General features: G+C 42.2%; 1 protein-coding gene across 3 annotated transcripts in view; it reads right to left on the bottom strand.

Moving 5' to 3' along the window:
* LOC124038373 (transmembrane protein 150A-like) overlaps positions 1 to 14,811 on the bottom strand; it is a 74,577-nt gene that overhangs the window by 57,202 nt on the left and 2,564 nt on the right. For 2 of the 3 annotated variants that reach the window (XM_046354184.1, XM_046354182.1), the window contains exons 3-4: positions 5,182 to 5,229; positions 3,014 to 3,100 (exon numbers count right to left, since the gene is read on the bottom strand). In XM_046354184.1, the coding sequence (XP_046210140.1) occupies positions 3,014 to 3,100; positions 5,182 to 5,229 (135 nt within the window). Of the gene's footprint in view, positions 1 to 3,013; positions 3,101 to 5,181; positions 5,230 to 5,353; positions 6,047 to 14,811 lie in introns of those variants that run through there. The other variant, XM_046354183.1, reaches the window with a different exon arrangement.

Here is a 14,811-nt window from a genome sequence, read left to right as displayed (position 1 = left end):
TAAAAATCCGCCTTTCCAGAAACAAGTCACTCACAGTTGCCGCTTGCTAAAGACCACCTTCTGCCCCCAGCTGTGCCCTGGACACCATTTGTGAATTTATTGCCCCCCATCTTTCCTCAGATCTCGCACTGTTAGGTGATCTAAACTGGGACATGCTTAACACCCCGGCCATCCTACAATCTAAACTTGATGACCTCAATCTCACACAAATTATCAATGAACCTACCAGGTACAACCCCAAATCTGTAACCATGGGCACCCTCATAGATATCATCCTAACCAACCTGTACTCCAAATATACCTCTGCTGTCTTCAACCAGGATCTCTGCGATCACTGCCTCATTGCCTGCATCAGTAACGGGTCTGCGGTCAAACGACCACCCCTCATCACTGTCAAACACTCCCTAAAACACTTCAGTGAGCAGGCCTTTCTAATCGACCTAGTCCGGGTATCCTGGATGGAAATTGACCTCATTCCATCAGTAGAGGATGCCTGGTTATTCTTGAAAAGTGCCTTCCTCACCATCTTAAATAAGCATGCCCCGTTCAAAAAATGTAGAACCAGGAACAGATATAACCCCTGGTTCACTCCAGACCTGACTGCCCTTGACCAGCACAAAAACATCCTGTGGCATACTGCATTAGCATCGAATAGCCCCACGATATGCAACTTTTCAGGGAAGTTAGAAACCGATATATACAGGCAGTTAGGAAAGCAAAGGCTAGCTTTTTCAAAAAGAAATTTGCATCCTGTAGCACAAACTCCAAAAAGTTCTGGGACACTGTAAAGTCCATGGAGAATAAGAGCACCTTCTCCCAGCTGCCCTATGCTCTGAGGCTAGAAAACACTGTCACCACCTATAAATCCACAATAATTGAGAATTTCAACAAGCATTTTTCTACGGCTGGCTATGCTTTCCACCTGGTTACCCCTACCCCGGTCAACAGCCCTGCGCTCCCCACAGCAACTCGCCCAAACCTCCCCCACTTCTAATTCAGATAGTTGATAGTCTGAAAGTGCTGCAAAATCTGGACCCCTACAAATCATCTGGGCTAGACAATCTGGACCCTCTCTTTCTAAAATGATCTACCAAAATTGTTTCAACCCCTATTACTAGCCTGTTCAACCTCTCTTTTTTATCGTCTGAGATCCCCAAAGATTGGATAGCTGCCGCAGTCATCCCTCTCTTCAAGGTTGAAGACCCAAACTGCTACATACCTATATCTATCCTACCCTGCCTTTCTAAGGTCTTCGAAAGCCAAATTAACAAACAGATTACCGCCCATTTCGAATCCCACCGTACCTTCTCCGCTATGCAATCTGGTTTCCGAGCTGGTCATGAGTGCACCTCAGCCACGCTCAAGGTCCTAAACGATGTCATAACCGCCATCGAAAAGAAACAATACTGTGCAGCTGCACATCTATCACTCCAGTGTTTAATTGCTATATTGTAACTATTTTGCCACTATGGCCTATTTATTGCCTTACCTCCGTTATCCTACCTCATTTGTACACACTGTATATAGACTTTTTCTATTGTATTATTGACTGTATGTTTGTTTATTCCATGTGTAACTCTGTGTTGTTTGTGTTGCACTACTTTGCTTTATTTTGGCCAGGTCACAGTTGAAAATGAGATCTTGTTGTCAACTAGCCTACCTGGTTAAAAAAATATATATATATTATTTCCCCTTTAAATACAATTTCCATGTCCTCTGCTGCTTATTATGACAGAAAGGACTGGAGATGGAGGACTGGAGACTAGACAGTCAGTCTCTTAAGAAGTTTGCTATGTTGATGGAGATAATCCGGGAACCTCCGCGGTTAGAGTGAATGCCTTCTCTTTTAAAGAGTGTCGGTTGCTCCCACAGTGAGTTAAAATTGTCACAAAAAGAGAAATTCCTGTCTTAGCAATTTTCTTCAGAAACTCGTTTAGGGCAGCGAGGCAGCTGTAACTTCTATAGCATGGCAGGAGGCCAGAGATTATTATTCTCTTTCCTGTGGCAACAAGGGTGTTCAAGAGAGAATGATGTAGTAGAGATAGAAGGAGAGTATTTTCCTGTGTGCATGGTCAGTCTGTCTGAATGGTGACAAATAGAACTTAGAGTTTGTGTGCTGTGACCATCCCAAACGGCAACCGATTTACTATTTAGTACACTACATTTGACCAAAGGTAGTGGATTATTTGGGGGCCCCTGTGTGGCGCAGAGGTCTGAGGCAATGCATCTCAGTTCTAGAGGCTTCACTACAGACCCTGGTTTGATCCCGGGCTCACAACCAGCCGTGATCGGGAGTCGGCGCACAATTGTCCAGGTTTGGGACTTGCCTAGTTAAATAAAGATTAAATTAAAATAAATATATAGGGATTATGGTGCCATTTGATATGAGCACTTGTTTTACTTTTTCTAAATTCACTGAGCGATTTATTTTTTTATTTTTTTATTTAACTAGGCAAGTCAGTTAAGAACAAATTCTTATTTACAATGACCTGCCACAAAACCCACATCATGACAAGAGAGACAACACTACATAAAGAGAGACCTAAGACAACAACATAGCATGGCAGCAACACAACATGACAACAACATCTTATCAACACAACATGGCAGCACCACAGCATGGAGGCAGCAGCACATCATGGAGGCAGCAGCACATCATGGAGGCAGCAGCACATCATGGAGGCAGCAGCACAGCATGGAGGCAGCAGCACAGCATATATATATGCCATTTAGCGGACGCTTTTATCCAAAGCGACTTACAGTCATGTGTGCATACATTCTACGTATGGGTGGTCCCGGGAATCAAACCCACTACCCTGGCGTTACAAGCGCCATGCTCTACCAACTGAGCTACAGAAGGACCAGCATGGAGGCAGCAGCACAGCATGGAGGCAGCAGCACAGCATGGAGGCAGCAGCACAGCATGGAGGCAGCAGCACAGCATGGAGGCAGCAGCACAGCATGGAGGCAGCAGCACAGCATGGCGAGTGAGTAAGTAAGTGATTAGACTAACCTGATGAGAGGAACATTGTCCAGAGTACAGCACAAAGTTGGTCCACTCTGTAGATAAAGCTCCTCCTCACATGACTGGTTATACAGCCTAGACAAATAAAATGCACACACACACACACACACACACACACAGGAGGGGGAATGTTTTGATGAGTACATGGTTTTAAAAATCATGTCAGGCCTTGTAATTGTAACACTGTGGAACAGTCTAGTGTGTAATAGCAGACTATGTTTCTCCATTGCAATAGTCCTGTTATGGAAATACTAGTCTGGAAGTGACGTTACATGGAAGACAGTTTTGACAACCCCACACACACCCAGTATGGTGGAAGACTTTGGGAGTGAGTCAAAGACAGTTAAACATCATCACTAAGGACAGCATGTCACGGTGCACACACATTGTCACACACACACATTACACACGTGTGGTTTTCACATCACCCAGAAATACTCTGGTGAACCACAGCTACTCCCACGCCATATAAACCCACACACACAGAGGAATGCACCTCCCTCTGTGAGGCACAGTTTGAATTCTCACAAGACCAGCAACATTATACTGGTGTGTTTGACCCGAGGTAAATATTAGCATCAATGTTGTATATTATTGGTTCTACCACCACAGAGTGAGACAATACAATGGTACTTGGAGTGTTATTCCACCTGCTCTCAATAAAGTTGTCATTCATGTTTTTCTAGCATTCCCTTTAGACATACTGTATGCTGTAGGTCAGTGTCTGCACCTACTAGCCCCAGAAACAGGTGTGGTGTCACATTATAGGGACAATGGCCGTGAGTGCTATAGAGTTTCTATTTGTAGCCTAAACATTAACTAGCCTAAACAGGGTTTGCCCTGGATCAAAAAGGGGCTTAGGTGGTGTAGGGGCAGGGGGTGTATTATAAAAAACATATCCTGTAGCTCCATGATCTTTTCTGCATATTTTATATCTGGTTTTAATCGTTTGAGTTCACACTGAAAGTGTTTTTCCATCCCAAAAATGTGTTTCTAAAATTAAATTAAAAAATCTATATCTGTTTTTTTTTACATATAGGCAGCCCGGGGGGGGAAATGCTTAGGCGGCCCATTCAAGGATTTCAATTTTAAGGGGAAAGGGGGATACCTAGTCAGTTGTACAACTGAATGCGTTCAACTGAAATGTGTGTTCTGCATTTAACCCAACCCCTCCGATTCAGAGAGGTGCGTGCGGAGGGCTGCCTTAATCGGCAGCCACGTCTCTGGCGCCCAGGGAAGAGTGGGTTAACTGTTGCTAAAATGCTGTCAATTCTAGTTTAATAACTGGTTATAACTTTAGCTGGTTAACATAGCCAATCAGAGCTACAGTAGGCCTTTATGTAAACAAGCCATTTGCCACAAGGGATTGTCATCATTCACTTTGAACATGACAGTGTGTTTACAGGCAGTTGCAACAGCGCAAATGTAGAACATTAGAAATGGATTACTGCAAATATGTAAATACCACAGGAGTCCTCTTACATTTGGGAACTTTTACTATGACTTTTTTTTTTTTGCCTAGGTTTACTGACACCGGTCACATTCAGCGACTGTTACGAGTTCTTAAATTCACCAGTTATTCTGAGCTCTGGCACACCAAATGACATCTTTAGCTGTGTAGCCACCGAAAAACTGAAGGAAAAAGTCAGCCACTCACCTACTCCTCCGATGACATGCCATCCTCCTAGCTAGTTATATAGCTAACGTTAGGCTCTGTGTTTTTAGTTCGCTATATAAATAGATATGCTAGCCGATTAGCCACGTTATGACTGACTTGTGATCATTGCCCCTGGTAGTTTAATTGTATTGACATTCCCAGCCTTAGTTACATTCATCAGTTTTTGTCCAAAATATTGAGTCATTGAAACTGATTTACAACCTGATAGCAATCTTTTTTGGACTACCAAGAAATGTATTGGTGAATTATATTAATCATGCATTGAACTGCATCCGTCAATTCTTCCAACAATTCCTTACTGTATGTCATGGAATGTGGAGTCAAATATAACCCATTTTTAAAACCTCTTATAATGTTGGTTTTATAACATCATTATATTTTTGACTGATATGATTGTCTGTTTGTTTCATATCTGCAAAGTAGTTCAAAGGCTGTCAGTTACACATTAACATGAATAGGGTATGATTTAGCTACGTACCAGTTATCCACAGGGCAGACATGCTGGTTGTACAAGGCCATTGCGTACCTGTGACGAAGAAAAGAGTTAGCCTATACATCAGACAGACAACGTGGATCAGGTAAAGGGCACATGGTTAGGGTTAAACACATCAGGCAGGATGCAACACACCCGACTCAACTCATCAACTAACCATGGTCTTATATCTGGACCACACAACTGGAACTTGAACATTTGATTACTTGAAGCATTGCACTTATTAATACCCACTCATTCATATTCAAATATGCAATGTGATTTTGTAGGGGTGTAATCACACATGTAGGTATGGGTACCTAGGTTCGGTCCACACTGTGAACCTAAATGAATACATCAAAAATACAAAATAAAAACACGAGGCCTTTAGGCTATGCTGCATTGTAGGCCTATATCTCTTGAGTAAATCTGAGCTGAAAACAACTTTTCAGGCCTTTCCGTTAAAACAACTAGAGTCTATGTGCACGTTGCAATCAAAATTAAAATCTTAATTGGCGCATTTCAAACTGTCATTTTGTGAGGCGCAGCCGGGAACTAGTTATGTAAGTGGTGGGGTCGATCAACCAGAATTTGAGAATCTTCCATCATTGTTTAAATATCCAGTTTGGGAATGTTTTGGCTTCCCAGTCGAATACAACGGCGACGGACAGAGAGTTGTGGATAAAACGTTAACAGTATGTCGCCACACTCAACGAGAAAAGCCTATGCAATTGCCAACGCCTCAAATATGTTGACAAATGTACGTGGACATCACCCCAGTATACCGGAGCAAGACCGAAACGCAAAGAAACAACATCATCGCCCCGCTGCAATCAAGCAGCCCTTGGCAGCGGATTCTGACCGGGCCAAATAAACTACAAGAGCGATAGGTAGGCTGTGTTCATATTTTTTTTACAGTCTTTGGTTTATAGACGGATATGCGCCCATTCTCGGTAGTTGAGAATGTGACAGCAGAGATGAGGTGCGCACTGTCGACCACGCCCCTGACTTTGAGAAGTTCCAATCAGATTTAATTAACTACATTTTTTTTAGAGAAAGAACTTGTAAATCGGTCCAATTCGACCAAGAACACAGCAGGAGGGTTAACACAGGGAACAAAATTGTATTTGCCTACATGAGATGAATTGTCCTACATCTTTATGTGCACAAATATCATATCAATGCCAAGCGTCGGTTGGAGTGATGTAAAGCTCATCGCCATTGAAGCAGTGGAAACGCATTCTCTGGAGTGATGAATCACGCTTCACCATCTGGCAGTCCGACGGATGAATCTGTGTTTCACAGGTGACAGGAAAACGCCACCTGCCCCAATGCATAGTGCCAACTGTAAAGTTAGGTGTAGGAGGAATAATGGTCTGGGGCTGTTTTTCATGGTTCGGCCTAGGCCCCATAGTTCCAGTGAAGGGGAATCTTAACGCTACAGAATACAATGACATTCTAGACAATTCTGTGCTTCCAACTTTGTGGCAACAGTTTGGGGAAGGCCCTTTCCTGTTTCAGTATGACAATGCCCATACGCACAAAGCGAAGTTCATCAAATAAATGTTTTGTCGAGTTCGGTGTGGAAGAACTTGACTGGCCTGCACAGAGCTCTGAAACCATGGGGATTAATTGGAACGCCGACTGCGAGCCAGACCTAATCGGCCAACATCAGTGCCTGACCTCACTAATGCTCGTGGCTGAATGGAAGCAAGTCCCATTAGCAATGTTCCATCATCTACTGCAGGTATTCCCAAACTTGGGTACTTGCAATTCGGTCGGTGGTACGCCAAATAAAAATGTAATTCACATTTAAAAATATATATTTTATTATTCTTCACATTTTCAAACAGTCCATTTCTATTTTCCAACAGGGCTATACATTTTTGATGTTTCCAGTCAAAACTGTTCGCTGCTCTGGCCCCCCAATGGTGGAACAAACTCCCTCACGACGCCAGGACAGCGGAGTCAATCACCACCTTCCGGAGACACCTGAAACCCCACCTCTTTAAGGAATACATTTACATTTAAGTCATTTAGCAGACGCTCTTATCCAGAGCGACTTACAAATTGGTGCATTCACCTTATGACATCCAGTGGAACAGTCACTTTACAATAGTGCATCTAAATCTTAAAGGGGGGGGGGGTGAGAGGGAATACTTATCCTATCCTAGGTATTCCTTAGAGGTGGGGTTTCAGAATACCTAGGATAGGATAAAGTAATCCTTCTCACCCCCCCCTCCCCTTAAAAGATTTAGATGCACTATTGTAAAGTGGCTGTTCCACTGGATGTCATAAGGTGAATGCACCAATTTGTAAGTCGCTCTGGATAAGAGCATCTGCTAAATGACTTAAATGTTCATGTTAAATGTTCTTCTCGCCTGAGTAGCCTCGTTTCACTGGCAAAAATCAAATGAAACCATCTAGTGTTCAGCGAAATAACAACACAATGTCAAATACAGGTAGCCCAGTCAAATAATTAACATCCAATCAAATTACCCGTTAATCTCTTGCGGGAATTCCATTCACGGTCAGTATGTAGCCAAATGTAGCTGCTGCTCATTCAAGACCCGCATCCATAGAGACACCAGCTCTACTGGTAGTACTGCAACTACCAGCAGTACTACACCTGCACCTGTCGATGACACAAGTTGTTCTGCTTCCACGAGCACTTCCAATGCTAGCATCAGTAATTCTACATGTTGTTAGCCCAGCTAGCATGGACACTGACAGGTGTGAATCTGATGCAGCTGAAGAGCTACTGCCCCCTTACCTGGGAAAGCACTGAACAACAGACAAGGACGTTGGACCATCAAAGAGGCGCAAATATGATAACTACATTGATTTGGGGTTCACTTATATTAGGAGTAGTGCCTTTTCTCAGCTACAGTGTGTTATGTGCAAAAGTACTACCTCACAACTAGATGAAACCTTCAGTCTTGCGCAGACATTTGGAAACAAAACATGCCAATGTGAAAAATAAGCCACAAGGTTTTTTTTAGCAAGAATTGAGATGACTTTCGAGTAATAATAATATAATATATGCCATTTAGCAGACGCTTTTATCCAAAGCGACTTACAGTCATGTAAATTCTACGCCCGGGAACAGATGCCATTAAGTCAAGAAGATGCCATTAATAAGAAGGGGCTGGAAGAGTCTTATATGGTGAGCTACGGAGTGGTTAGGACAGGCAAGCCCCATACTATTGTGGAGTACTTCATTCTTCCTGCTGCTGTGGATATGGCTGGGACAATGCTGGGGGAAAAGACTCCCCAAAAAACTGTACAGACAATGACTTCATCAAACAACTGTTTCATGATGCATCAGTGACATTGCAGATGTTTTTAAACAATTACTGCTTCGCATACAAGCCAGTGAATTCTATGCGTTACAGCTGGATGAGTCAACAGATGTGGCGGCCAGGCCCAGCTCCTGGTACATGATATAATAATATAATAATAATGATAATGACATTTCTCTAAAAACAGGCTATAGGCTACATGTGCACCACCAAGTCAGAACAGTAGGCTAAGCGCTGAGGGGGATGAGGGACCAAATTCTCAGTGAGGCCCATGGGCTACTAACAGCTTACTACACAACATACTGTACACTTAGTAATAATTTCTTAGCTATCCTAGAACTTGAAATAAAAAGGTCAAATAATGACATCATTGACCTTCAGGTCGGAATGTCATAGCTCTAGAAATTGGCCCGAGTTCCCGACTTGGAATTCCGAGTTGGATGACCGTTCAAAACATACTTTCACAGTCTGAGCTTGTTTCCCCGATTTCAAGTTTTCATACCAAACGGAAATCAGTATTTTTGGACACCGATTTGGCCAATTTTTTTTTTCTTACACCTTTATTTAACTAGGCAAGTCCGTTAAGGACACATTCTTATTTTCAATGACGGCCTAGGAACGGTGGGTTAACTGCCTCGTTCAGGGGCAGAACGAAATATTTTTACCTTGTCAGCTCGGGGGAATCAATCTTGCAACCTTACAGTTAACTAGTCCAACGCTCTAACCACCTGCCTCTCATTGTGCAGTAAGCCAAGGTAAGTTGCTAGCTAGCATTAAACTTATCTTATAAAAAACAAATCAATCAATCATAATCACTAGTTAACTACACATGGTTGATGATATTACTAGTTTATCTAGCGTGTCCTGCGTTGCATATAATCGATGCGGTGCATATCGTTGCTCCAATGTGTACCTAACCATAAATATCAATGCCTTTCTTAAAATCAATACACAGAAGTATATATTTTTAAACCTGCATATTTAGCTAAAAGAAATCCAGGTTTGCAGGCAATATTAACCAGGTGAAATTGTGTCACTTCTCTTGCGTTCATTGCACGCAGAGTCATGCAACAGTTTGGGCCGCCTAATTTGCCAGAATTTTACGTAATTATGACATAACATTGAAGGTTGTGCAATGTAACAGGAATATTTAGACTTATGGATGCCACCTGTTAGATAAAATACGTAACGTTTCCGTATTTCACTGAAAGAATAAACGTCTTGTTTTTGAGATGATAGTTTCCGGATTCAGCCATATTAACTGACCTAAGGCTCGCATTTCTGTGTGGTATTATGTTATAACTAAGTCTATGATTTGATAGAGCCCTTGCTCTGCAAGGGCCGCAGCGTTTATGGAGCGATAGGTAACGCTGCTTCGAGGGTGGCTGTTGTCGTTGGCTGTCGGTGGCTGTTGTCGTATACTGTTACACTGGCAATACTAAAGTGCCTATAAGAACATCCAATAGTCAAAGGTTAATGAAATACAAATCGTATAGAGAGAAATAGTCCTATAATAACTACAACCTAAAACTTCTTACCTGGGAATATCTAAGACTCATGTTAAAAGGAACCACCAGCTTTCATATGTTCTCACGTTCTGAGCAAGGAACTGAAACGTTAGCTTTCTTACATAGCACATATTGCACTTTTACGTTCTTCTCCAACACTTTATTTTTGCATTAATTAAACCGTATTGACCATGTTTATTTATTTGATTTTATTGATGTATTATATTAAGTGTTCATTCAGTATTGTTGTAATTGTCATTATTACAAATAAAATAAAAAAGTTGGCCGATTAATCGGTATCGGCCTTTTTTTGGGTCCTCCATTAATCGGTATCGGCGTTGAAAAATCATAAATCGGTCGACCTCCATCACCTACATATGGTTAGCAGATGTTATTGTGAGTGTAGCAAAATGCTTGTGCTTCTAGTTGACAGTGCAGTAATATCTAACCATAATCAAACAATTCCACAACACCTACCTGTCACCGATACCTCCGGGAACTTTCATTACGCACACCTGTCCCCTATTCCCACTGATTAGTACTTGTATAAGTACTTGTATCCTTTGGTTTCCATTGGGTTATCGACTAATGTCCGTTGGTGCATGCGAGTACCTGTGCTGTGTGTTTTGGGCTTTCGTGTCCTTGTTGATTGCGCAGATGATTACGGGTCTCCGTGTGAAAATCACTGTGCGCTAGTGTTATTTATTTGAGGTACTCCTCACTCATCTGGGTTTCAACCCTGTGTTTTTGTTACGTGTTTGTTTAGTCTTCATCCCGTGCCTTTATGCGGCACGCCTTAATTTGGGGCTTAATTTAAAAAACTATTACGCATTCCTGCGCCTGCCTCCAGAATCTCTTCATTCCAACAATTCCACAACAACTACCTAATAAACACAAATCTAAGTAAAGGGATGAAATAAGAATATATACATGAATATATGGATGAGGCCTCCCGGGTGGCGCAGTGCTCTAAGGCACTGCTGTGCCACAAGAGATTCTGAGTTCGAGTCCAAGGTCTGTCGCAGCCGGCCACGACCGGGAGGCTCATGGGGCGACACACAATTGGCCCAGCGTTGTCCGGGTTAGGGAGGGTTTGGCCTGGCAGGGATATCCTTGTCTCATCGCGCACTAGCGACTCCTGTGGCGGGCCAGGCACAGTGCACGCTGACCAGGTCACTAGGTGTTCGGTGTTTCCTCCGACACATTGGCATGGCTGGCTTCAGGGATGGATGTGCATTGTGTCAAGAAGCAGTGCGGCTTGGTTGGGTTGTGTTTCGGGGGACGCATGGCTCTCAACCTTCGCCTCGCCCGAGTCCGTACGGGAGTTGCAGTGATGAGACAAGACTAACTACTACTAATTGCATACAATTATGAAATTGAGGAGAAAAAAAGGGGGTAAAATGTAAAATATATATACAAAAAATATATATACAGTGGGGCAAAAAAGTATTTAGTCAGCCACCAATTGTGCAAGTTCTCCCACTTAAAAAGATGAGGCCTGTAATTTTCATCATAGGTATGATCGTTGTCGGTGATCAGGCCTGGCCATGCAGTCATGAGTGAACAGGGAGTACAGAAGGGGACTGAGCACGCACACAGACACCAACATAACATCAAAAACTAGGAGCAACATGACACAGTCTTAGACACACGGATCACCTGAGACCAAAAACGAAATTACATTTGGTAAACAAACACTCCACCATTTGCCTCTAAAACCCCAGCAACCATGAATAATCATCATAGAGAGAGAGGTAAGCGATGGGAGGGAGGGAGGAAGAAAGAGGGGGAGATAAAAGAGAAGGGGATAGATGAGATAAGAGGGGGAGATTAAAATGAGAGAGGGTTAAAAGTGAAAGAGGGGGATAAAAGGAGAGGGAGAAAGAAAGAGACGCTAGTCTACGAGCCTCAAAACACCAAGTAACTGCTCCCAAAATACAAATCAGCTTGTGTATGCTGCCACACACACACACACACACACACACACACACACACACAAAGTGAAAATAGGACAGGTAGGTGTGAATGACAGACAAAACACAGGTAGTAATAGATTATTGAAAGTGTCCTCACCCTGCATGGGCCTCTCAGGGTTTCAAAAACATGGAGGACAGATTTAAAATAAAAAAAAGAGCAAGAGAGTTCTCCTGCAGAAACACAATCACCACATTCACTCAACCTGAACAGTCACGCCTCACTGAGCTGGGCTGGCTAACTGTTTTCAACCCGTTTTTCCCTTTTCCTCAAACCCGTTTTTGTGAACTCATGGAGTTCTTGAAGTTAAAATAACACCAAGTGTGGTTTGGTTATAGAGAATTTCTCGAAATAAAGTGCTCTTTCTTTGCCTTGATACTAGCTATATGGGCTGTATATGGTGGCATGATAATAATAGATGTGCTTATATCCGTAGGGTGAGTTGTGGTGGTGTGTATGTGTGTGGTTTGGCTATAATTGCATGACTGGGAGGGAGCAGAAGGGAAAGCCATGTTTTCCTATGGAAACTTCTAGAATCTGTACATTCTGGAACACTATAAAATAACACAATGTCATCCGAGACTGTAGCTTAGGTTTTGGGCACATGCATAAGCTAGTACTCTAGTCCAAGTCACATGTGGATTTTGGTAACAGTTTTTGGACAATAATATCAAAGTATGGACAACTATAAACTGAACAGAAATGTAGAGAGACTGTTGAATCTAAAAAGGTCTTACTGCAGAAATGCCTCATGACAAATGAAACGGAGATGAAATGTCAGAGAGAGTGCTGCTATCATTTGTTGTTCTGTAATCAAATCAACATCTAAGATTTCATTCACTGAAGCAAAACAGAGAAGAGTTGAATGTCTGACTATCAGTACACATTAACTTACCTCAGGGTATCTCTAGGCTACATGTAAATTGTCAATATAATTTTAGCATTTTCGGACACCTGTTTTCAGCATTTTGAAGAGCATGGAAAAAAGGACACTGTACTGAATAGACACAGCTCTTCAATAAAACAATTTTATTTAAACATTAGTGAACTGAAAGGTCAATGGGAGAATCAATGTAAGAAGCTGGCTAGCTATGGGTGGACCATAAAGTCATCGTCTAGCTCTGAGTAGCTCTTTCATGGTGCAGGGCTGAGAAGGGCTTACCGTGTGTGTGTGTGTGTGTGTGTGTGTGTGTTCCCATGTGAAAGTCCTGAATAAGCACTCTGACTACCCCGGCAGCCCAGTATTTACCCTACTTCCACCCAGCCACGGCAGTGGGAGGAGGGCCTTTACGTAACAAAGCGTGCCTTTTCAATTCCGCTGCCCAGGGAGAGGGACCATTGACTGCTCTGGAAGACAGGGCAGCCTTGTGAGGCCCACTGGACAAGAAGGAAATAGGTAGGGTTGGGCGGTATCCAGATGTTCATATGGTCCTTCTCTCATCCCGGGATTTACAGTATTACCGGCTTAGTATACAAGGGGGCGCCATGCACTGTCAACTGTGGGACCTTATACTGTATAGACAGGTGTGTGCCTTTCCAAATCATGTTCAATCAATTGAATTTACCACAGGTGGACTCCAATCAAGTTGTAGAAACATCTCAAGGATGATCAATGGAAACAGGATGCATCCGAGGTCAATTTCAAGTCAAGGTATGTTTTTTTATTTTTAATAAATTTGCTAACATTTCTAAAAAACAGTTTTTGCTTTGTCATTATGGGGTATTGTGTGTAGATAGATGATTTAAAAATAATAAAAAGAGTAAAAAGTTTTTGTTTTGTTATTATCGGGTATTGTGTGTTGATTGATGAAGGAAAAAAAGAACTTCATCCATTTTAAAATAAGCCTGTAACGTAACAAAATGTTGAAAAAGTCAAGGAGTCTGAATACTTCCCGAAGGTACTGTAGGTAAGAACTACCGAATGTCATTTCTGGTGAGTTTGGACATTTACAAGCAAATGTGAAGTAGAGATATTGTGCAAATGAACAAAGTTTTGGATGCATGTTTGTCTACAGGAACAACATTACTGGCTCTGGAGCAGCATGTGTACACGCTGTAGCTGTGTGGAGTCAGGAGTCGCTAGGGCAACAGGCCAGCTCGGAGAAGAGGGGGAAGGAGAAAATGAACCGAGAACAGAGGAAAAGAAAGAAACGCAAGGAAATCAAAGATAGCAGTGGCAGCTATACATATAACTAATCCAAAGGGCTTGACTTCTCAAACATGGCAGAAAGCTAATACAATATGATACCCCGTCAATGTATTAATTCAGCCACTTACTTAGATAACTAGCAAGTTAAATTTACAGGTCGTGTTCATGCAGAATAACACTTCTTATTGTATTTCTGCTCAGGATCAGACAAATTTTGTGCTTCGGTTGGACTTCTCCACTATGATGAGAATTCCCAAACGGGCATTCTATCAGCAGACTCGCTCTGACTGATGGGTAGATACTTTTCTCCGGTACTTTTATTTTCTCTTTGTAGCCAGCCTACTTTTCTTGCTAAAATGCAAGATTAACTTTAATCAAAACATTAGGATATGTAGCTGGCTATTTTTTTCTATGATAAACAGTATAAATATGATGGTCGTGCAAAAAATACCTTGCTTCTTCATTGTAAGCTTATTTACTCTGCCAGCCAAATAGCGTTGCACTTCTGTTGTCATCTGATGAAAATTAAGCTATTTTCTGCCGAATGTGTTGCACCAATTTATTTTCTGTGAAGGATAACTATAGTTGCACGACCCTGATCACTCTACTGAAATAAATAAAAAGCACTTGACTTTCAATATAAAACATGACCCCTCTCAATACACAGCTGGACTAACCTGCTACCCCTTTCTCCCGTTGTGCT

The sequence above is a fragment of the Oncorhynchus gorbuscha genome, linkage group LG06 (genome assembly GCF_021184085.1).
Source record: "Oncorhynchus gorbuscha isolate QuinsamMale2020 ecotype Even-year linkage group LG06, OgorEven_v1.0, whole genome shotgun sequence".
Lineage (NCBI taxonomy): Eukaryota > Metazoa > Chordata > Actinopteri > Salmoniformes > Salmonidae > Oncorhynchus > Oncorhynchus gorbuscha.
The sequence above is the reverse complement of the archived record's forward strand: the minus strand, read 5'-3'. Positions and strand labels throughout refer to the sequence as shown.